Below are 21,592 nucleotides of genomic sequence, written 5' to 3'. Positions count from 1 at the left end.
CTCCATAGCCTGTGGATCATATCTGCCTTCCAGCCTGTGCATGTGCACACCACCCTTTTGCCCAGAGTGTTATCAGAAGTAGGTAGGACAAGAGCCCCAGGGACACATGTACAGGATGGGTGATCTGTCAGTGTTCCGAGATGAAGTAGATATACTTCTTATGCAGATCCATTAAGCCATGCTTACAGCTCCAGTCAAGTGGTCTTCAACAGCAGGACAGATGGACAGAACTGGCGTGGCTGACCTTGCTGTTTCCCTGTGCTTTCAGGGAACAGGTCAGTCGTTGCTGAATTGACGCTGTGCAGACCACCAGCTGTCTCCAGAGAGCAGGTTGTTGTCTCCTGGTGGCTCTTCTACTTATTAACAGCTGCTAAAATCAAAAGAAGGTCTGCACAGCATGAACGAAACAGAACAGGAGATCTCCATCTGGATATACAGTATCTCTTTAGGATGCAGTTCATATCAGGAAGGCGTTTTAAGAGTCCCTGGGCTGATGAATCATGAGCCATTGGTGGTGTCGCTGGGAATCAGCTGTGACCGATTGTCCTGCTCACAGACAGGAAGGTGTGAAGGGCTGCATGGTCTGCCAGCCTAGAGAGTAGGACAGTAATTAGTCTCTATTTGTGAGCAGAAATACAGATATAAAGAAAAGCACTCTGCCTGCTTGAGGTGAATGATGATTTCCTAGGGTAAACAGAGCAGGGTTTCATACTTACACACATGTTTTGGCTGAGGAGACTGATTTCAAGAGGTGTTCAGCAGGAGGCAGTTGGGAGGACAGCTCAGCCCAGCTTTTCCAGGACTGCCAGCCAGCTTCCTCAGTTCTTGGGTTTTTTCCCTCTCCCCTCTGTAATGCTTCTTCCCCTGCACACCCCCAGTGGAGATTTTGCTTTGATCTGCAAAGACACTTGAGAAGGCTGCAGTCCTAGTCCCAGGTCCCCGCTTGCCTCTGCCATTAAATGTCCAGTTGATAGCTTTGCTGGCTGCTTCATTGTCTGCACAGCTCTCCTAATATGTTCAGTAGTAGGTGAGCTTCTGGGTTAGCAAATACAGGAGGGAGGGAGTGAAGGGTGGGTTTCACAGTAGAGCTACAGATATGCTTATGCTCAAACACCATGGGTTATAATTGTTTCCATGTCTTGTAACAGGGTGTTAGACCATATGTGCTGCCTGGAGAGAGAAGTGAGATTAGACTATGAACGCACCATGAACAGGCTCAGCTTTGACAGAGTCGTCACTTCCAAACCTCAGACATTTTCTTATGTCACCCTGCCAGACAAAGAGGAGAAGAAAGTACCAGAGAAAGGTACAGGACACAGTGAAGCAGTTTAAACTCTGCGTGGTTAGAGGACCTCTTGTCTTGATAGGATTCATGCTTTGTTGTAGAAACTCTTGAGGTTCATGTTAATGATTAGGGCTTATAAGGGGCAGCTGCAGGAGATTATATGAGACTTTTGAGTATGTCTCATCTTTTTTAGGGTATATTTGCATGTTCACGTTACCTCAGTATAACATATTACCATCCATCAGCTAAGCTTCAGTAACTCTGCAAATGTACCCTTAATGGCACCAAATGCAAGGCATTGTAATTAGCTTAACTGCCTTTTGCTCTGCACGGTATCAGTGGAGCTGACCGCCTTCCATTTGCTGTGCTCAGCTGTGGCATACCTCAGGTGTGAAAGAGGGCTCAGGCTCTTAGAGTCCAAACTGGAGGAAAATGACCACAGTAAAAGGTGGGGTGGAGCTTATTTTGTGCACTTTGAACTTCCAAATATTGGAATGGCTTGAGGTGGGTCACAAGTGGCCTCTCACAGATGAGATGACTCAGCTGTGCCTTGAAGCCTCAGTGGGAAGATTCTTCAAGTCTAATGTTCTTTCTCATGGAAGCTTCATGAACCCAAGCCTCAGGAAGGTCAGGCACCAAGACAGTCCCTCAGCCCCTAATGGGAGGCTGCAGAATGTCTCTGCTGCAGAGCAGAGACTCTCTTTTAATCCAGCCATCTGCTGAAACTGCTACATGATAAGGCCTGTGCACCAGAGGAGAATCCTTTTCACAAGGGCTGTACCAAAGAGAGCTGCACTCTTCCTCTAACACAGAAGCTGGAATGGCTGTTGCAGGCAATAATGTGTTCTTTTTTTGGTGACAGGGCTCATCTGGATCCCAGACTATCCTTTTGATGAACGACAAGCAGATTTCAACTTTGTCTCACTCTTGACCAGGCCACAAGTCATCCTTCTCCTTACACAGGTGCAAGATGAGTGCAACAAGGCAGCCACCATGTCTCTGTTTATCTCAACCTTAGACAAGCATGTCTGCCTGGAGGAGTTTGAACAGATCCAGACCCAGACCTTTGCTCAGGTGAGCAAAGGAAGCATAGAGGATGAACACATGGAGCAGCCAGCAGGGCTGTCAGCATGTATTAGACAGATGCAGCAGCTGCAGATCAATTCCCTGGAAACGGATGAGCTTTCAAAGGAGACATTGTGTGTGGGGCAGGAAGGAATTTCCGTGTCATGTTTATTGGGACATGGGGAGAATGGGCTGAAAGAGCCATAGCCCCCTAGTTAGCATCAGCCAATGCTGCCCATGTTCTTAGGCATGTGTTGAACAAGTGGCCACATAGGGCTACAGTCCCTCTTTCCTCCTCCTAGTCTCCATGCAGATAACAGTCCTGGTTTGCACTCAAAAGTTTCCTTTTTTTTTTTTATTTCCCTATCCCTCCAGCTGCAAGGCACAAGAGCTTTGATTCTCCCCTGAAGCACTCATAGGAGTAATGCTTTTCTACACTCTGTTTGTAATGTACTTAATTAGATGACTCTGCTTGCAATTCCAGTAGACAGACTAGGACAAAAATTTGCAACTCTGGTAATTCTTGCCAGAAGATCTTAATGCCCTCTATATGAGGGTGGTACATAGCATGCTGGATGTGGCCACACAGAGTAGCTTGCACAGGGTTACACAGTAAATTGGTGGCAGAGAGCGTGTGCTGGCCCTTCCCAGTCCCATGCTGTTTCAGCTAGGCAGTGCTGTCATCCACTCAATGACAGAGGTTGTTTTATTACACACAAACAGCAGCTGCCTGCAGAGCAAAAGTGACACTTGGTGGTATTTTAATAAATTAAAACACTGCAGACTGCTGCTGCCCATGACTTCTTCCCCTCTTTCTCATCGCTTATCAAGAGAAGACAACATTCTGTCCTCTATTTGCTCATCATACTGTCTACACAACTTTTTATGAGGGACCCTGACACAGGCAGCTCCAGGGATACTGCTCTATAGAAAAGAGAACAAAAAGAAAACACAGTTATAAAAAGAAAGAATAGAGCACTCCAGCTTTTTAATATCCCTTTCTTTTTGTAGGTCTTTTGTCAGTGAAAGAGATGTATGGCCAGGTTCAGATGCTACGTGTGCATGCATGAATTTGAGAGCTACTGTTTAGCTGCCACAGCTCTGAGAGAACAGTTATTTTTCACAGCAGAGAAAGGTCCAGCAGTCCCAGCTAGCAACTAACCTTGTCATACTGCTTTCCCATCAGCCCTTGGAGGATTACATAGCTTGCTTTGTTTCTTTCCCCTAGGTTCAGGTGTTTCTCAAGGATACTTGGATCAGTACTCTAAAGACTGCAGTAAAGAGCAACCTGAGAGATGCAGGCAAAGACTGGTACAACCTAGAACAGAGTCACTGGGATGTCTACCAGATGTCCAAACTGCATAAGCTGATGAAGCGCATCAGATTAATCCTTCAGGACTCTGTGCGCTCTCTGGTCCAGAACTCGCTGATGAACTTCACCCAGCTTTTGCTGGATGCTTGCCATGGTGTCCTGAATTGCTCAGAGGACATGGAATGGGGAGATGACCTCATCAATAGTCCCTACAGGTAAGGAAGAGAGAGAAAAAAAAAGAGTAGAAAGAGCAGAAAAGTGTAGTACCATTGCCTTTCTAACTACTGTTTTTGCAAGCAAGCTTTGCATTGTATGGGGGCTTTAGGCTGGGCTGTTCCCCCCAGTCCACCACCTGACACATTTGCTTGAGTCTGGAAGAATGACACACAGCTGGCTGTTCTGTTAGTAGATTTTAAGTTGCTGTTAGTGATATGAGGCAGCACATCAGAACCTATCTGGCAGTACCTCAGTACTTCGACACACTGTTATAAAGATTAGCCACTTCTAGCACTCTAGGAGGAGCAAGTAATTACTACTAGCTTTTTTCTGGAGGTCTAGAAGAAGAATACCAGGAGGCACGGCTGCGTAATTCCGTTCTTGAATTAAACCTCAGGAGTAGGATCTGGCCTGGGATCTCTAAAGAATACCAAATTCAGGTTGTACCAGTGACTAGAATTTTCTTCTCTTGGGTATTGATTTAAGGATTTCTGTCCTTCATGGTATTAAAAAAGGAAGGTTTAGAAATTGAAAACAGGGAGAAAAGAAAAAAAAAAAAACTAACCCTGCCATTTACCTTGCCTTTTACCTTGAAATCAGTGGGAGTCTTGACACTGACTTCAGCTGATCCTGAGCTGTGCTGGTAACATACAAGATTGGGAGATACTGAATGTAACTTTCAGAAGGTACATTTTAAGAGTATATTGGATATGCTGAATGCCCAGTTTGAAACGCATCTGCAATCTTTCTGTAAAGCAGCTCCAGTTCTCAACATAAGGTTATGACTTTTGGGGATCTTGGTATGTCATAATTGATACTTCCTTCACCTGTGATAGGCAAGAGTTCTCAATGTCTTTACTCGTAAACTCAGAATGAAGTGTTTCATACCTTCATCTGCATGGGACAGTCCTCTTCTCCTCTGCTTTCATTTCCTGCCTAGTAGGTGTTTTAGTATCAGCACCAGAGGATTATAGTTGTGTGCTATCATCTCAGAAAGCATCCCTGTTTTTCCTTATCTCTTCCCACTACAGGCCTCAAAGGAATCCACTCTTTGTAACAGACCTTGTGCTAGACAGCAGTGGTGTTCACTTCAGCCCCCCTGTGGAGAAATTTGAGAAGTCCCTCATTTCGCTGTTTGACAACGGAATCCTGGTGACTCATGCTGTCCCACAGCTGGAGAAGGTGAACTCTTCTGTGATCATACAGCTGTGCAAGTCTTCTCAGTGCATTGCAGCTTGGCATAGACACCCCTGACCTTGTACTGAGGGAGAAAGTTGAGAAGTGGGTAGCTGGGAATCCAGTTTATTTAATTTGAGCACAGCATTTTGCTAATGCGTTTCTATTGTGACACAATTTCGTCAAGCTCCCCAGACCTGTAGCTCTTCTATGTGGTTGCTATCTCTGCTTTGGAGCTACAGGTTCTGTGGAGATATGTCCTAAGTATCCTGGTTGCCCTAAGTTCATGGCAGTTGCCAAAAGCAGACTCATAAAGGAAATAGCACCTTTTCCAGTTCTGTCAGTCTGGTGCAGATCTCTTCTGCCTATGCATCCTTCTGCCTGTTACTGTGAAAGGCCTGTCTCCCAAGGTCTTCCTTCTTTGGGGGCAGCAACATAAAACTAATAGAACAATTCCTGACACAAGGTAGACGGCTGGACTGCATAACATCCCAAAGATGCCGCTAGTGGTTGTCTCACCTCTCACCTGAGGAGGCATGGTTAGCTCTGCTAGTCCTGAAAGACCCTCTCCTTCCTCTTCCAGTATGTGTTGGAGAACATACTTATCACAGGCACACCCTTGCTGGACTCAGTGGGCTTGCATGAACCAGAAGTGGAAGAACTACGTGAGGCTATGCGATCTGCCATTCAAAAGGCACTGATCCCTCTCCAAGCCTATGCCAAGAGATATGAGAAGTTCTTAGAGCTAAACAACAATGACATCCAGTACTTCCTAAGGTAAGTGGCTTCTGAGAGAGGCACCTCTAACCCAAATAGCAAGCCTTTTCAGAAGCTGTTGTGTGGATGTGCGTGAGAATGCAGGACCTGTTCTGAGACCACAAATGTGCATGATGTGCCTCAGGTCTGAGGTCAGGCATCCTATCAGAGGCAGTCTTCAGCCATGGGCAGTGGTCCATGCTTTTTAGAGGACCTTGGTGGTAGCAGTGAGAATTTCTTCCTGCCTCTGACAGCAGTCACATTCCTGTCATGTTTGTAAGTGTAATTGGAGATATTAATGGCCCTAAAAATGACTCATCCTGTTTGAAAATCCAGTTAGCATTCTTGACTCTGACCTCCTTCAAATAGGTCTGTTCAGGCTGATAACATTCTGTAGAAAGTAATGCTTTCTTTCATTTCAGCCTCATTGTTTTCACGGCCAAAACTCTCCACCTATTCTGTCCTTTAGCCTCTGTTACTTTAATGGTTGTCTTTTTAGGCCTCATGTTTTCTCCAAACAGTGAGAGTGAAGCCCTTTTTTTACTTTGTTATTTCAGCTTAATCAATTTACAAATTCCATCTTACAAATTTCTGTCGCTTCCCAGAACATGCTGAAGTGCCTGCTGCCCCCCAAGGTCCCTGCTGATCTTGACCTGTTTACACCAGTGCTTTTATTTTGTCTCTCTCTCTCCTCTTGCCTTATTACCTCTTTCATCTCTTTCTTCCACTCCTTTTCTGCAGCTAAAATATCTTGTGCTCTTATTCCACTGCATACCTGTTATGCTTTAAAACCCATAGTAGATTTGAGTCTGTCCCTTCTCTTGCTCCCCAGTAATGTTCCTCAGCTACATACCAGTTCCATGTCTTCTCATATACACATCTTCAGAAACTGTGGGCCTGACTACACAGCTACATGGGTGTGGCTGCAGTTAGGTAGGCATAGGCAGCCTGGCTTCCTCTGCTTGGTGTTGGTAACCGTAGCAATGAAGACACTGAAGCAGAGCCTTCAGTGCAGGTTGGTCACTCAAACAGGTGGACTTTACATGGGATGTCTTTGCTACTATAGCTTTCCATGCTCAGCTAAAGCTAGCACTCATGTACTTGACTGTGATGCAAACACTCCTTGCTTCCTACATAGGTATATCTTAGGTTGTAAGGTCTAGAAGACATTGGTACCCTCTCAGTCTGTGCTTGCAGGAAGTTGTATACATTTTAATAGATGCATGTTTTGGTAACAGCAAGCATACTCACTATTAATTTAATGTCTTGATTCTTCAGTTGGACATGTCTGGACTTCCTACAAACAGTGTGGATGCTCAAATAATCTTAATGTCTACGTTACCTTTTTTTGTTGGTGTTCTTATTTACAGAGACTACAAAGAGCAATGTCCACCTGCCCAGGAGGTGATGAGTATAGTAAATATGCACTTGTCTGAAAAGGAGAACCTGGACAGTACCCTGCCTAGTTCTATTGTGATTGGTCCCTTCCATGTCAGCATAGAAGGTGTTAAGCAAAATCTGTCTGAAAAATACAAAGCACTTGCCACTTCCATGTTGGACATACTGGCTAAAAACCTCCATTTGCAGGTGGAGAATGTAAGTTACCTGGTTCAATAGATTATCTGTCCGTGTCTTGTCTTGTCCTTCTGCTTTTGAAGTCGCTGTGTTTGTGAAATGGCCAAAAGACAGCAACTGAGATCACATTAATGAGGACATTTTAAAGATTTCATTGGAGTGATTATTTTTAAAAAATGACCAGAGAGGAGATATGCAGACTCATCAAAACAAAGTATTAAATATACTTAATAAATTATGTGTCTGAAAGCTGTATCTCTTGAGAAAAAATTCTTCCAAGACCCTGCCATCTTGTAAAAATGTGTTGGTGAATTGAAAAGATCGTCCTAGCAGACAACTGGAAGGTCCTTCTGCTTGCTCTGAGGAAAACTGGAATATAGACAATTGCGTCTGCCAGAGGGTTGTCTAAATCTGTTATTGTCATCATTTCGAATACATACCTGCCGTTCCTCTTCCTCTTTTTTTTTTGGCAGTCTCGTTCCATTTGAGCTCAAATGAGATGGATAGAGAAAGTCTGTGGGGAAAAAAAAAGATGGAATGGGACTGTGTACTCATCGCTTTAGACTACCTTCAGAATGGGGAGCAGGTGGATCATGGCAGGTTTTCCAGTTTGCCCATTAGCAATTAATGACTTTTTTATGGTCTTTTCTCTGCTGTGTCCTCCTGCAGATCTGTGATGCATACAAAGCCATCAGCTGCAAAATGCATGAGAAACCAAACAGCATCGAGGAGTTGGCTGAGCTGCGGGAGTGGATGAAGGGAGTCCCCGAGGAGCTGGCTGTGCAGCAGGTAGGGAATGCTCCCCTTATGGACAGGGGACACCAAGAGAAGGGAGGAGGAAATTTGTCAATGCAATGTGTGATGTCTCAGAAGCAGAACTCCATGTTTTTTGCTTGGATGTCTTTGCATGCAATGCCATAATATGCCTGGTTTCGTATTTTTGTAATTCCTAAGATTTGTATTTTTAAATACACATATGAATTTAAACACCTATGCAAAACAAAATAACAGTTAATAAACTTGGCTAAAAGACTTATGTATGCTTTTTTTGCTACCTTCATGATCCATTCCACATTTGTGTACTGAATAGCTGTCTTCTAAAAACTAATGTTTTCAAGAAAATATTTCTGCTACCAAATGTTCATATTGCTGTTAGCGTATTTCTTGTAATAGGACATTCTAGTGTCAAGTTATTTCAAAGCTATTGGAAGTGTAGGTCTTCTTCCAGCTGAACAAATGGGGAACAAAGGCATCAAGCTGTAAGCTGACTTGTCCATGCCAAGGAAAGAACCTGGAGGATAACCCAAAACACAGTTTCTCTCCAGCACTTTATCTACTAGGTCACACTTCTTTTCATTCATGTAAAACAGAGGATGATGATAGTATGATCACTCACAGAACAAGGGGTTGTAAAATCCATTCCCACGGTTCACACAGCAGAGAAGTGGCCTACATCACATTAAGCTTGTGTGACTAACACCCTTCAAAGGCACCTCATGAAAATGAAGTATACACCAGAGAATTGGAATCAGTATGGCCTAAAGGTGTCTATTTTTTGTCTGTTTCTCACTCTGTGCAGGAACAGATTCACGAAGTCATGGAAGATTACAAGGTCATGGAGGAATTCCTTTACAATCTTACTGAAGAAGATTTCAATGACAAGTGAGCACAAAGCATTTCTCCCACTGTCAAAGTGGGACACTTTGCAGCAATTGCCATTCTCAGTGCTTCAGGGGCTATGTGTCTACAAGGGCTCCAGCAGAACTTCTAAGTGACTCTCAGGCTATATGAGCGCTAAATTCTTGAAATGAAGTTTATAGAGAAGCAGCATGGGTTCATGCTGCCTTCTGGCCTGGGGCAAGACAAACTGGTAGCTATTAACCTGTTTAATGTATTAAAGCTCTTTTCTCTTGTGGGTTTTTTTTTTTGAGATATTTGCAAGGTCTCAAAGTCCACAATTTAGTCAGTGTCTGAAACTGAATGAACACTTCCAAGGTAGGAAAACTCCCAGGGTTTTCTTAGGACTAGGAAGGAACATGAACCCTGTATTATTACTGCATTTCTTTTCAATGCAGTCTCCTCTTAGTTTTATCCTTGGCTATGTTATTCAGATTGGGACCTGACTGTGCCCCAGTAGCAGAAACAGATCAAAACCACAGCTATACAACTTCTAAAGTCAGCTCAGCCCTGGAAGCACCTCTCATATGACATGGACTTTGTCCAGAGAGTTGCTCAGGTTGCAGACACACTGCAGAGTGCTTCTGAAACTAGAAACATGGGATGCACAGTGCAAAAACCCACAGAAGCTGCATAAAAGCAGCTCAGTTCTAGGACAGCTTAGCACAGATGTAGCTGTATGCCCAGACCGCACCAGACTGACCAACCTGGCACATGCAGAACTAGTTGGAGATTGCTGCATCCCCAAGTGCTGGGAGGGGAATGACCTCGAGCGTAATGCTGCAAAGCTTGCATCTCGCATTGTACGCAGGCTAACAAGTCCAAATGGAGGAATGGGTGGGCTACAGCTGAGCAAGAACCAAGAAATCTGCCTTGGCAGGAGCAGCCACTTTGTGCAGCCTTTCATGTATCTGCACTGCACTCCCCAGGGCACTCTGCAGAAGCCTTGCTATCCAGGACTTCACTGTATCTGGGTTACCCTGGCCCCTCACTGCTCTGCTTAACAGGAGATGGGCTTTTTCAGTAGCCCTGAAAAGCCACAAGCCAAGACTGACCCGATTTTTTTCAGTTCCTTGTGAATACGTTCAAAGACAGACATTCCCTCTGGATGCCAACCGTTATTTTGCTGTCTCCTAGCTTTTCAGCAACATACTGGATTTGTTCATTTTAAAAAGGCCCTCCACTTTTCCCCAGCCCTCTCCAATTGAGTAGCCTAGTTACAAGCACTGCATATCAACAAGACAAGCTGGAAAAAAAAGTTTTGTTGAAACCACATGTTTCTGTTATTGTAAAGCTTCCTTGTTTGGTGGGAGTTGGCTTTCTCATTCTGTTATTTTCAGCATTTCAAACATATGCTCAAAAAGCTTCTCTCTCTCTACTTTTTGTTTGTTTGTTTGTTTTGTTATATCATGTGAGCACAGGTGGGCTGCAAGTTACTGGCCACTGAAAATAACTATGCAAGCTGAGTCCATTCAGCTCCAGCACCTGGAAGATGAAAACAAATTTCGCAAAATCCATGTCATAGATCAGAGTGGCTTTCAAGACAAGCTGGAAGAGATGCAGGTATTAAGCCCCTGACTATAAACTGTCCAGAGAAGGGGACCTTGAAGCTCTTGTGGTCAGACAGGTGGGAAATTTTCAGATGAGATTTTAGTTAGATGAGTTTTTAGGTCAGTGTATTGTTGGACCAAAAATTATCAAAACCCCCCAGTTTTTTATTGGAAGCTGGGCTTTTGATTAAGAGTTTCATTTTCATATGAAAGACAGTACTCTTTGCAGAAATACTGATTTTTCACTGGGAATGTTTTCACTGAGATATAATATTCTGATTCTTGGTGCTTGGGCAACATATGCACCTCCTTTTTCTCTCTTGTGCACTCAGTTCCCTGCGAGCATCTCCCATGGTTCACTGCCATCAAGGGGCAAAAAATACAGCATTCAGTCATGGAAGTCATCTCGTGTGAAAGAGCCTAAAACAATAGCAGAGTTTTGGAGCTGAGTTACCTCTGGTTTCTGCTGAAATAGTTTGAATTTTAGTTTTCACCAGAAACTCTTAAATGCAGGAAAAAAAATCATATTGAAAAGGCTGTAATCAGTGACCTAGATTATCTTGGAAATAGCCTCCCAAAATTATAATACCCCAACACTGGATTAAAAAAAAAAAGAAAAATCCCACCAAAACCCCCACACAACTAAACAAACAAACAAAACCAAACCACCAGAACAGAAAAGTTATTAGAGAGGTTCTGTACGTGTCTTGTTAAACAATTCTTGGAAAGAAACTGAGTGACCTCGTAGAGCTATCATTTTCACTTCACTGATTCTGTAACTAATGACAATATAAATTCAGTAGCAAGAAATTTGAGCACAGACTCATTGCTCCTACTCCTCAGGGATTAACTATTGTCACAAAGATGAAAAGCAGCTGGTCATCACATTTGCACTTTCAGCCACCTGAGGTTATTGCTTCTCCTTACCACTTTCATTGTCTGAACAGAAGTGGAACTGGATTAGGGGAGGTGAAATTGTGAGCATAAAAATCTTGCCTTTGAATGTAACAGAGCACACCAGGAAGCTGAGGTGTCCAGAGGCAACACTCAGCCTCATAGCCACACATCATGCCTGCTTTTTCTCTTCCAGCTGACTGTAGGTGGATTTTCCATCCAGGCAGACGTTAACCAAGCTCATGAGTTGGTTAACAAAGCAAGGGAGGTCAGGAAGCAGCTGAAGGAGCTTCAGAATTTGGCAATTCTCTACAACAACAGGGAAAGAATCCTTGGGATGAAAGTTACTAATGTAAGTGTCAGGTCCTGTACGTGCAGGACCTTGATCTTTGTTGGGCCTTCTAGGTGGTAGGTAGAGCAAATAATGAGACGCAGTTCCTCAGGAAGGAATCCTTCATGCTGTTTTGGTTTATCTGACGAACTGCTCCACGGTCATGTAGAGCGACCACACTGCTCCGTCACTCTGCCGTGCTGCAGAAGTGCTGATCCCAGGCAAATGTGGAAGGCTGTTCATGGGCCCGATATTGCCACTTCTGTGAGAGACTTTGGGTGCCCACACTCAGATCTGAGTGATGTTAATGAGGAGGAACTGGATGTGGAAGGTCTTGAAGCAGCAGTTAAGATGCATCAATTTCTGTAACGCTGTTACTGCAGTTATATAGATGTGCATGGGAGTGGTTGCATAGTGGTGTGCAGGGAGCTGGCTGGGCTCGGAGTATAACATGTTCTCCAAAGGCAACAGTTTATGTAGTTGCAAAGACTCATTTTGCCTGTAGCTGTTCAGCTGCCAATGAGTCATTGTTATCCATGTCCAGCCTAGTCTCGCTGCAGAGTCGAAGCATGTGATCCTTTCCTACCTCTCCGTCTGTGGTTACTTCTCCTTCACTGTAAGGAGCCAAGTTTTGATATGATGTGCAGTGTGTGCTTTCACTGATGGTGTGTGGACTGCCCACCAAAATCTCCTTATTCTGCAGTAAAGCATTTGTAGAGGCAAGTGGAGGGAGTGCTTTCCATGCCAGACACATGGTGCAGGCACAGCTCCACCGGATGCATTTTGGCCTGAATGTGTAAAGCCCAGCTCTGCTAGTTGCTCTCCCTTGGAATCTATATTGTGGTCCCAGGAGAAGGTAGCCTGAGACATCCTCTTGAATTATATGTTATCTCATTGCTTGCTTGAGATTCCAAAAAGAATTGTGCCCTTTTCTGCCTTTTGACACGCATGCTGTTGTCCAGAGGGTAATATATTTGTTTTTTATGCTTGCTTTTTCTCTATGTCCAAAGTACAGTAAGCTGTCCAGGATGGTCAAGGACTTCCAGCCATACTACAATCTCTGGACTACAGTGTCAGACTGGATGCAGTGGTATGAGAGCTGGATGAATGATCCTCTTGCAGAAATTGAGGCTGAGCAGCTAGAAAAGAATGTCAGTGACGCTTTTAAAACAATGCAGAGATGTGTGAAGCAGTTCAAGGATTCACCAGGTAGATAAGCAGTCTGGGGAAAGGAAGTTGGTGCATATCAGCGTTTTGATGTGAGGAATGTCACAGACTGTTCTGAACAGGGAGTGTCAGGATGTCACATGGATGTGTTTTGCGTATTAGAGCCAGCTGAGAAAATGCTAGCAAAGTTATTTTCCACGTTTTTTTTTCTGGAACTATGATGATTCACATCTAGATGTTAGTTTCCTGCTTGAAGTACCAGTTTGGCATGGAAACAACCAGGCTGCAAATCCCTTTTATACCTAACTCCCAAGACAGTACTGAAATAAAACCCACACTCTTATGTTGCAGTTAATATTTACTCATTTATATAAACTAAAATAATCCAGACTAGTCATAGAGAATTACTGTATAGCCCAGTGGCTAGACATGTGGGTTTAAGCCCTTATGCAAGTCAGGCAGCAAAGGAACTTGAATCTGGGTCTTCTAGGTGCTGTTTTCTTGGCCAATCTGATTTTCTCTATTGGCCAATGAATTTAATGGAAAACCAGAAGAGATCTTCATTTTGCTATGAATAAAATGAAATTGCAAAATCTGAAAACGATCTGTGGAATGTAATGGATTTTCTTTCCTGCCTGAATGTGTACGAAGTTTACATGATCGTATCCAGCCCTTGCAATTCACACGAAGGTCTTTTAATCATGACTTCTAGTAAAGCTGGCATTAGGACTTCAGTTGTAGCTTAACTTCCCATTCCATGATTCTCAGAGATGCATTGGTCATTCTTCAGAGCTAATTCTAAAATCTCATGCCAGATGGCTTAGATGGAAATATATTTTGCAGTGGGAGATTTTTGATTCATCCTTTTTAATGTGAACTCGCTCTTAAACAATGCCATGAATCAGCCCAAATGGAGGAGGTGATGAGTGGATGCATGAGTAACTATGAATCATTATGGTAAACAGAAATACTAAGAATACCTGCTCATAGTCATTGCAATACTCCCTGGCACCTGGTATGCTTTGTCCTTGAGTTTGCCTTGTCTTTGCATACCACCCAGCAGGGAGGGTGAGGTGATCACATCCTTGCTGTGAGTGTTCAGCGTAGCCACACAGGGTGCAATAAAAGGAGACACATGCTGTAGCCAGATTTTGGAAAGGAAGCAAGCAAGTCCCATGTTCTCTGCCTGTCTATTGCTTTACTCGCAATGGCACAAGCTGAAAAAGGGCAGGATGTGGACAGTGCAGAGACCTGGGCTTCCAGGATGCTCCCAGAGAGCAAAGCACTTTCCTTGACTTTGTCCTTCCTACAAGGCAGAAGTCCCTTTCCCTATAGTGTGACCGTAGGCTAGCAGGACCTTTCCTGTATGCTTTCCATTTCCATAGTCGGCTGTGATCCTAGCCTACTTCTAGCTCCTGTGTATAGTGTCCATCTTCTATTTAGGATGGCCTGGGCTGGGGTGAGGTAACTTGCAGCCCAGTCCTGTTAAGAAAGTGAAGATCTTGGAATGATGACTGGATCTTCTAAAATAACTGTTGGCAGATGGGGCTTCATCATGCTTGGGCCCAAATTAAGGAATTAAATTTGTCTGCTTCTCATCTTCCAGTGAGCTCTAGGCTAAGGCACACTTCTGCTTAGCATGGACTTGCATATAACAGACTTTTGGCTAATAGGCAGGTCTGCTTCTGGGAGTGGACTTGAATCCTTGCTTAGTAGCTGCGTAGAGAGCACCTTTGTGTCCTCGTTACTTCAACCTGCATTTTCCAGTCCTCTCTTCTGCTGTTTACCTACCCCATACCATGTGTCTACAAGCACATCAGGCTTTAGATAACCTCTAGGAAGTTCCGTAAGGCAACTTTCTCACATAGTGTCGTTGCTGATGTTTTTCTTTTTCTCCCCTTGAAAGCCTGCCAGGGTGTGGCAATGGAGTTTCGAGACAAGATTGAAGAATTCAGACTGTATGTCCCCTTAATTCAAGGGCTGCGCAATCCTGGTATGAGAAACCGGCACTGGGAGATGTTGTCAGAAGATACTAACATCAATATCAAGCTAGAACCCAATTTGACAGTTGGTTGCTGCTTGGACATGAACCTGCTGGACCATATTGAGAGCATTACCAAAGTAGCTGAGATAGCTGGCAAGGAATACGCCATTGAGAATGTGAGGAGAGAGGGACTTCCTGTGTATTTGGTTGTTTCTCAAATATGTTTCTGTTGAGCAGTCAGTCATTGCCTTGGGTCATGTTCCTGTTGCCCCAGAGCATTAGACACATTCTGCAGCACAAGTAAAAAGACTGCTGCCCTTAGAGAGGGGAGCAAGGCTACGCAACTGAGTTCACACACAAGAAGTCGTCATTTTGCCTTGCATAGAATTTACAGTTGTAGCATAACAGCGCTGCCTGATGGTTATGCTGATCCACTGGTTGGGTCTCATACTTCAGTGTGGGATTAGTAACTGTTTAAGTTAAAATAAATCGTTTGTCTGCTTTCTGCCATTCAAACATTGTGTCAGGGAGACTAGCTGTGACTGGAAACGGAGGTGGCAAACGCTTTAACACAGTAAATGTACAAGGAAGACTTGCTGGCTCTGGAGATTCATAGGTTAGATAGTCTTTCAGCTTCAGTTCACCAGGTGAGATGTGACCTAAGATGGGCTTGATTGAAAGTCATTACCTTCTGGCAGCTTTTTTTCTCTGAATTCTCAGAGTTCCCAATGGATAGCTATGCCTTTCACAAAGGCACCACTAACCATAATCATTAGTAGGCACTTTCCTGGCAGCCTCTGTGCACCTAGTAGCATAAATAGGCCTGGAGATAAAATTGCCCTTTTTTCCCCTCAAGGTTTTCCTTTCAGGACAGCAATGAGGTGTTGAGTCCTTGGGTAGTCCAGAGGAAACGTGCTGTTACTGAGTGTGTCATGCATTGAATACATGCCTTTAGTTTCCAGTAGAATCCCAGAGCAAAAATCTGTCACTTGATAGATGGAGGCATTAAGAGAGTTGTGGAAGCTGGGATAACCATTTTACAGGTTGTATCTGAAAATTAAATTGCTTATCCTTCTGTTCCAGGCACTCAACAAGATAGAGAGCAAATGGAACTCTGTTTTATTTACTGTGACGCTTTACAAAGACACAGATACCTTTATTCTGAAAAACACTGATGAAGCTTCTCAGCTTCTAGATGATCACATTGTCATGATTCAGAGCATGGCCTTCTCACCATTCAAGAAACCATTTGAGGAAACGATGAACACATGGGAAAACAAGCTGAAGATGACACAGGTATTGGTTTCTTACCTGCACACATGTGGTGAAGGCAGGCAGCTGGGATGTGCTGTCGTGCTTGAACATGGACACCGTGCTGTTGCTGCTAGGGAACTGGGAGGACAACTATCAAGAGAATATTAGTCTTTAGGGAGGAAGAGAGTGCGTCAAAGCCCTCTGACTCTAATAAAAGAGGGAATGAACTCAGAGCCTTATTCTGCAAACAGCAGTGATGAAATTGCAGCTCTTTTGCTGCCCATTGCAACACTTTTTGGTAGGTCCAGGACTCTCCCCTTGCTGTGAATAGTCCTACTGGTGTCTCTAATCATATTATACTAGGTGGACCTTACAGATTCTTACAGGCCCTGTGAAATCCATGCTAATCATTCACATCTCAGTGTAGGAAAGCACATGGAAGACACTTGTTTAGAGCAGGATCTGGCAGACCATGCCAGTACTTCATCAGACCAGAGCCTGAATGCTCAGCACAGAGCAGGACTCAACCAGCAGAATAGCATTTTGCTGCAGGAGAAAAATTCCAATACAAGTATGTGGCTGAAGAACTCTGTGTAAATGCTGGTGTTTGGTTCACGGCACCATTATTATCTGTTATTCATAACTACCTTAATGTCTTTATTGATGCTTACCATCTGGATATGCTTGGGCCATGGGCTGCCAGAGGGCTAGCCTTGTCTCATGAGTTCACAAATATGCTACTCTAAGCCCTAAGGCAGTAGGTGACATGGGGAAATTCAGTTATTTACTGTGTGGTTTTGGCTGTAATGTTGTCCATGTTCTCACCTTGCCTTTCCTACCCCTTCTTTTGATTTCATTAATTCCTGACACTAAAGACCCATGAATCTGCTTCTGGGAAGTGGCTTATCGGGATTACCTGATGGAGTATGGCAAACATCATTGCCTGTATTACTGGAAAACCCCACCTCTTGCTAGGTCAAGTGGCTGCCTGTGCTCAGGGAATGGTATAATGCCGTGTGACTAAGGCACTCTGAAAGGGAGTCAAGCACTTGAGCTGCTTTGCAGTGTTGGGCAGGTTCCCCATACCTTCCCATCTCCCATGCCTGAAAATGGAGGAGGAGGATGTTCTTCCAACCTAATCCTCTTGCTCCTTTGAATGCCTGACAAACAGAGTTTCCTGTCTGGTGTCTAACTTCAGTGTTTAGCTTTTCATTTATTCTCTTAATTCAGTGTGTTGTTCGAAGATCTTCTCATGGATTATTCTGTAGGCCAAGACTGGGGCTGAGGTACATCAGGCAGAAGAGAGGATATGACAGAATTGCAGTCTGGCATATTTTATTTGTCATTCTTCCCCAGAAAAGCTCTTTTCACAAAATAAAATCCCCATCTTACTATGGGCTGATGCTGTGTTATCTTCCATAAAATACAGAAACACGAGCCACAGAAATTTGACCTAGCACCACAAAGTCCCTTTGAGCTTCAGTATTGGCTTACGTATATTTCTAGACTACTCCCATTAAACTAGTGGGTGTTGATTCTGAGGCCTGCTAGCAACAGTTAACAAAGGGGATTGCTGGGAAATTTTTGATTATTTGGGAAGGAAATTCCAGCTGCTGATGCTGCAGGTAGATTTTAGAATTGTAGAACGTCTAAGTGCAGCATCACCTCTTTTATCTTTTTTCCTTTGTTTTTTTTTTAAACTCATTCTGGTGCACACCTTGAATGGTTTAGACAAACAGGTTCATAGCATGGTGTCTGATACACTCTTCTTGCATCCCACTAGGATGTCCTAGAGGAATGGCTGAACTGCCAGCGCTCTTGGCTCTACTTGGAGCCCATCTTTAGGTCAGAGGACATCAAAAGACAGCTCCCATTGGAAAGCCAACGCTACCAGGCCATGGATAGGGACTGGAGGAACATCATGAAGAAAGCTAATGAAAACCCTGAGGTGTGTGCCTTGACAAAAGCCAGTGCAGGTAGCCCAAACTCCTCGGAGCTGTGCTCACACAAGGACTGCCTTGAGTCATTGTTTTTGGAACAGTGTGGGCATGAGCAGCACTATATAAACAGTGCAACCTTGCCCAGTGTGGTGTGCTAGTTTTTTTCTCTTGGAATTTGGCCTTTTGTTCTGGTGTCCAAATGGACAGAGTCATTCCCTGTGATGCCTTGTACCAAGCTGTCCACCCCACCAGATACCTTCTCTGCAGCACCCAGACTCCCTACCTCCTATGACTCTTGTAACCAGCCCTGCTATAATCCTAATCCATAAAATAACTCCTTCAATTCCTCCTCAAGACAGACTCTTTAAATTGTTTAGAGCCATTGTTTTTGCCTGTTTCTGTGTCCTGGTAGCAGTATTCTGCACTCTTCTGTTCTCCAGACTCCACTTCCGAGGACTCCATCACCACTTGTATTCCATATTACAAATGTTGGTATTTAGGGGAATCTGGAAAAGTGTTTGTCACATCCCTAAGGGCTGTTTCCCCTCCTTGCCCACAAAGCTCACACCTCTCCAGATCACTGCGAAAATACCCCTGTGAATGAGTCATTTGAATCCTATCAGTAATATCACTGAGTAACCCAATTATCTCTGCTGCCTTATCTCCCACATGCTCAGAATACTGATGCTTCCTCTGTTCTCCATTCTGTTTATAGGTGATTTCTTTGTGCCCTGATCCTGTGCTACTAAAGAGCCTGCGAAAATGTAACAAATTACTCGAACTTGTGCAGAAGGGGCTGAGTGAATATCTGGAGATGAAGAGAGGTGCTTTTCCCAGGTAACCCCAAATTTCAGTAGGCTGGATCACACTCCCTGGTTCAGAAAATATGAAAGGAGAGGCTCACTCCAGTTTACTCTGCCAAGAAAGAGCAAAACAACCTAAGCTTAGGATATTGTCATGAGACTGCAAACATAAGCAAGATTGCATCCTTCAATGCTGCCATCTGATGGGGAGAAAACAGGCAGACACAAATGTTATGAATTAAGGGCAGTCTGGTAGCATTGTTGCATATCTGTGCCTCACGATTTGTCTAGAAAGGATGGGGTAAAATGAAAACCTCCATGTAACTCCATCCCTTATTCCTGAAGGAATACTTCTATTCTTGATACTCATTTAAACCCACTTTGCATGGGAATAACTGACTTCTGCAGACAGAGAATTCTTCTTCTATGGAAAGGTAGAAGGCTGGACCGTGGCTGCTACTGTCCTGCAGAAATACAGAGAAACCAGTGAGCAGCCAGAAACAGTGTCCCTAGCAATAGGTTTGTTCCTCATCTTAGCTCCTGATCCTACAGTGAAGAGAGCCACTTCTCATGCCTCACTCTGTGTTTCTAGGTTCTACTTCCTTTCAGATGATGAGCTCCTGGAAGTACTGTCTCAGACAAAAGACCCCCCTGCTGTACAACCTCACCTCCGCAAATGCTTTGAGAACATTGCACAGGTAAGCAAAGCAAGCACCCTAGTGGCTTGGCCCACCTTTGGGAAGCTGGTGTCATGGGAACTTGGAGGCATGCTGTGATCTGGAAGAGCGTTCACATTCTGCTCTGTGGAAATATATCTCCTGGGAACCTTTAACTGTACGCAGGCATTGCAAGGTGCTGCCTGCCCTGGAGTGGGATTCAACAACCTGACTTTAGAAATTTCAAAGCCAGATGTCTACCTATGAACTGGGCACCCTCAATTGTTTTTTTAGACAATGAGGGGAAAATAGGCATCTGCAAAGGTCAACTTACAGAAATTCACTCCTCCATATTAGGAGGAGAACACACTCCCTCTGGAGATGTCTGTCCATCCTACTATAGGGGCCAAGAGAAATAGCTCAGACTTAGCTCTCTACTCGCAGGCACCTGGTTAGGATGGAATCCCACTCTTGCTGACAGCCTTGGGAAGAACAAGGAGTGAACAAGCCTGAGTTGAATTACGTTTCCGCCTTCATCCCTGCTTAGGAGCTGGGGTTAACCTGGCTATTTTCCCCCTTTATTTTTCCTAATAGACTTCAGACTCCATGGCTAGTCACAGCTCACACTACCACAATACTCAGACACTAAAACCAATCTCTTAGTCATTAGCTTGGGAAAATAGAAAGGAAATTGAACTGGAAACCTGGTACAAAATCATTTGAATAAATAAGGGGACTTTCAGTGATGTGCAGGGGCATTGGAGAAGCTGTTAGAATTTTACTCATAAAACCAGGCACTCTGACCTCAAGGGAAATTATTTGAATCTGCTGAATTGAATGGGAGTCAAGGGTTTGGGTCCTAGACAGGCAATGAGAAACATTCATCCTACCTATAACTTGATTTGCTTCACTCAAGTTAATCCAGTGGTGTGAATCTCTTGTTCTCATAGAATCATCCACTGTTTCTTGGAAAGGTTATTTTACACATCTGTCATACACTTCATTATCACTATTGACAACCAAGCTGGGCACCAGATTTATAGTGAGCATAGACTACTGCAGCCTAGCTCACTCCCAGTGGCAGGAAGGCAGGGATAGAAAGGAAAACCTCCATTCACATCTCCTGTTATGCTTCTTTCATTAGCTGCTGTTCCAGGAGGACCTACAGATCACACACATGTACTCCGCAGAAGGAGAAGAGGTGAAGCTGTTCTTTCCCATCTATCCCACTGACAATGTAGAGGACTGGCTGCTGGCAGTTGAGAAATCCATGAAGGCCAGTGTACGGGACAACATAGAAAGGTCAATTGGTGTTTATCCAGAGGTAAGAGTGTTATCACAGACGTGCAGGTCTCTGATGTCTTGGTTTCAGGCTTGCTATAGAGGTCACCAGTGATGGGGCTGATGAGTCTGTGATATTGTGCTATTTTTAAAATACAACCTTTAATCCAACTGTGTGTGGGTCAAGTGCAGAATGCGCAGTTGAGCAAGCAGCTAATGGTCCAGAAGAAGGCAAACCGTGCACACTCACTTAACAGCCACAGAACACTTCCCAGTACCATAGAACAACCCTGCATGAATCCATTTCTATTCCTTTCTCCAGGCAACTTCCTCTTTATAAGGATCTACCCTCTTTTGTCTTCTTCAGCTCCCATGTCTTACACAGTATGGTGGTAAAAGCAACCAAAGAACTGTGAACTACTCATTTCATTCAATGCATCAGGGGATGCATTTTGGCTCTGGTTTCTGTGTAAAAGCTATGCTGGTAGAAAATCCAAATTTTTATTTGTTTGGGTCTAGGGAGAGAGAAGGGCTGAAAAAAGAAATGGTCTCAGATATTTCTTTTACTGTCTTCTACTCAGTCTGAAAAATTGAAGCTAGGAAAGTTAGAACAGGTCAGAAGAGGGGAGACATTCACTTGGGTCTCAGAGATTCATCTCAGAGCAGGGAG

General features: G+C 44.0%; 1 protein-coding gene across 6 annotated transcripts in view; it reads left to right on the top strand.

The window, feature by feature from the left end:
* The window catches only part of DNAH1 (dynein axonemal heavy chain 1), a 76,113-nt gene that overhangs the window by 11,803 nt on the left and 42,718 nt on the right, over positions 1-21,592 (top strand). For all 6 annotated transcript variants that reach the window (XM_075096266.1, XM_075096269.1, XM_075096267.1 and 3 more), the window contains 17 exons: positions 1,149-1,306; positions 2,148-2,359; positions 3,579-3,877; positions 4,910-5,060; positions 5,638-5,831; positions 7,181-7,406; positions 8,055-8,174; positions 8,965-9,047; positions 10,484-10,625; positions 11,703-11,858; positions 12,848-13,046; positions 14,911-15,164; positions 16,072-16,284; positions 18,026-18,190; positions 18,898-19,019; positions 19,578-19,683; positions 20,786-20,965. In XM_075096266.1, the coding sequence (XP_074952367.1) occupies positions 1,149-1,306; positions 2,148-2,359; positions 3,579-3,877; positions 4,910-5,060; positions 5,638-5,831; positions 7,181-7,406; positions 8,055-8,174; positions 8,965-9,047; positions 10,484-10,625; positions 11,703-11,858; positions 12,848-13,046; positions 14,911-15,164; positions 16,072-16,284; positions 18,026-18,190; positions 18,898-19,019; positions 19,578-19,683; positions 20,786-20,965 (2,980 nt within the window). The remainder of the gene's footprint in view (positions 1-1,148; positions 1,307-2,147; positions 2,360-3,578; positions 3,878-4,909; positions 5,061-5,637; positions 5,832-7,180; positions 7,407-8,054; positions 8,175-8,964; positions 9,048-10,483; positions 10,626-11,702; positions 11,859-12,847; positions 13,047-14,910; positions 15,165-16,071; positions 16,285-18,025; positions 18,191-18,897; positions 19,020-19,577; positions 19,684-20,785; positions 20,966-21,592) is intronic.

Source organism: Phalacrocorax aristotelis, chromosome 6 (assembly GCF_949628215.1).
Source record: "Phalacrocorax aristotelis chromosome 6, bGulAri2.1, whole genome shotgun sequence".
Classification (NCBI taxonomy): Eukaryota; Metazoa; Chordata; class Aves; order Suliformes; family Phalacrocoracidae; genus Phalacrocorax; species Phalacrocorax aristotelis.
Note: the sequence above shows the minus strand (reverse complement) of the source record. Positions and strands in the feature narration are given on the sequence as shown.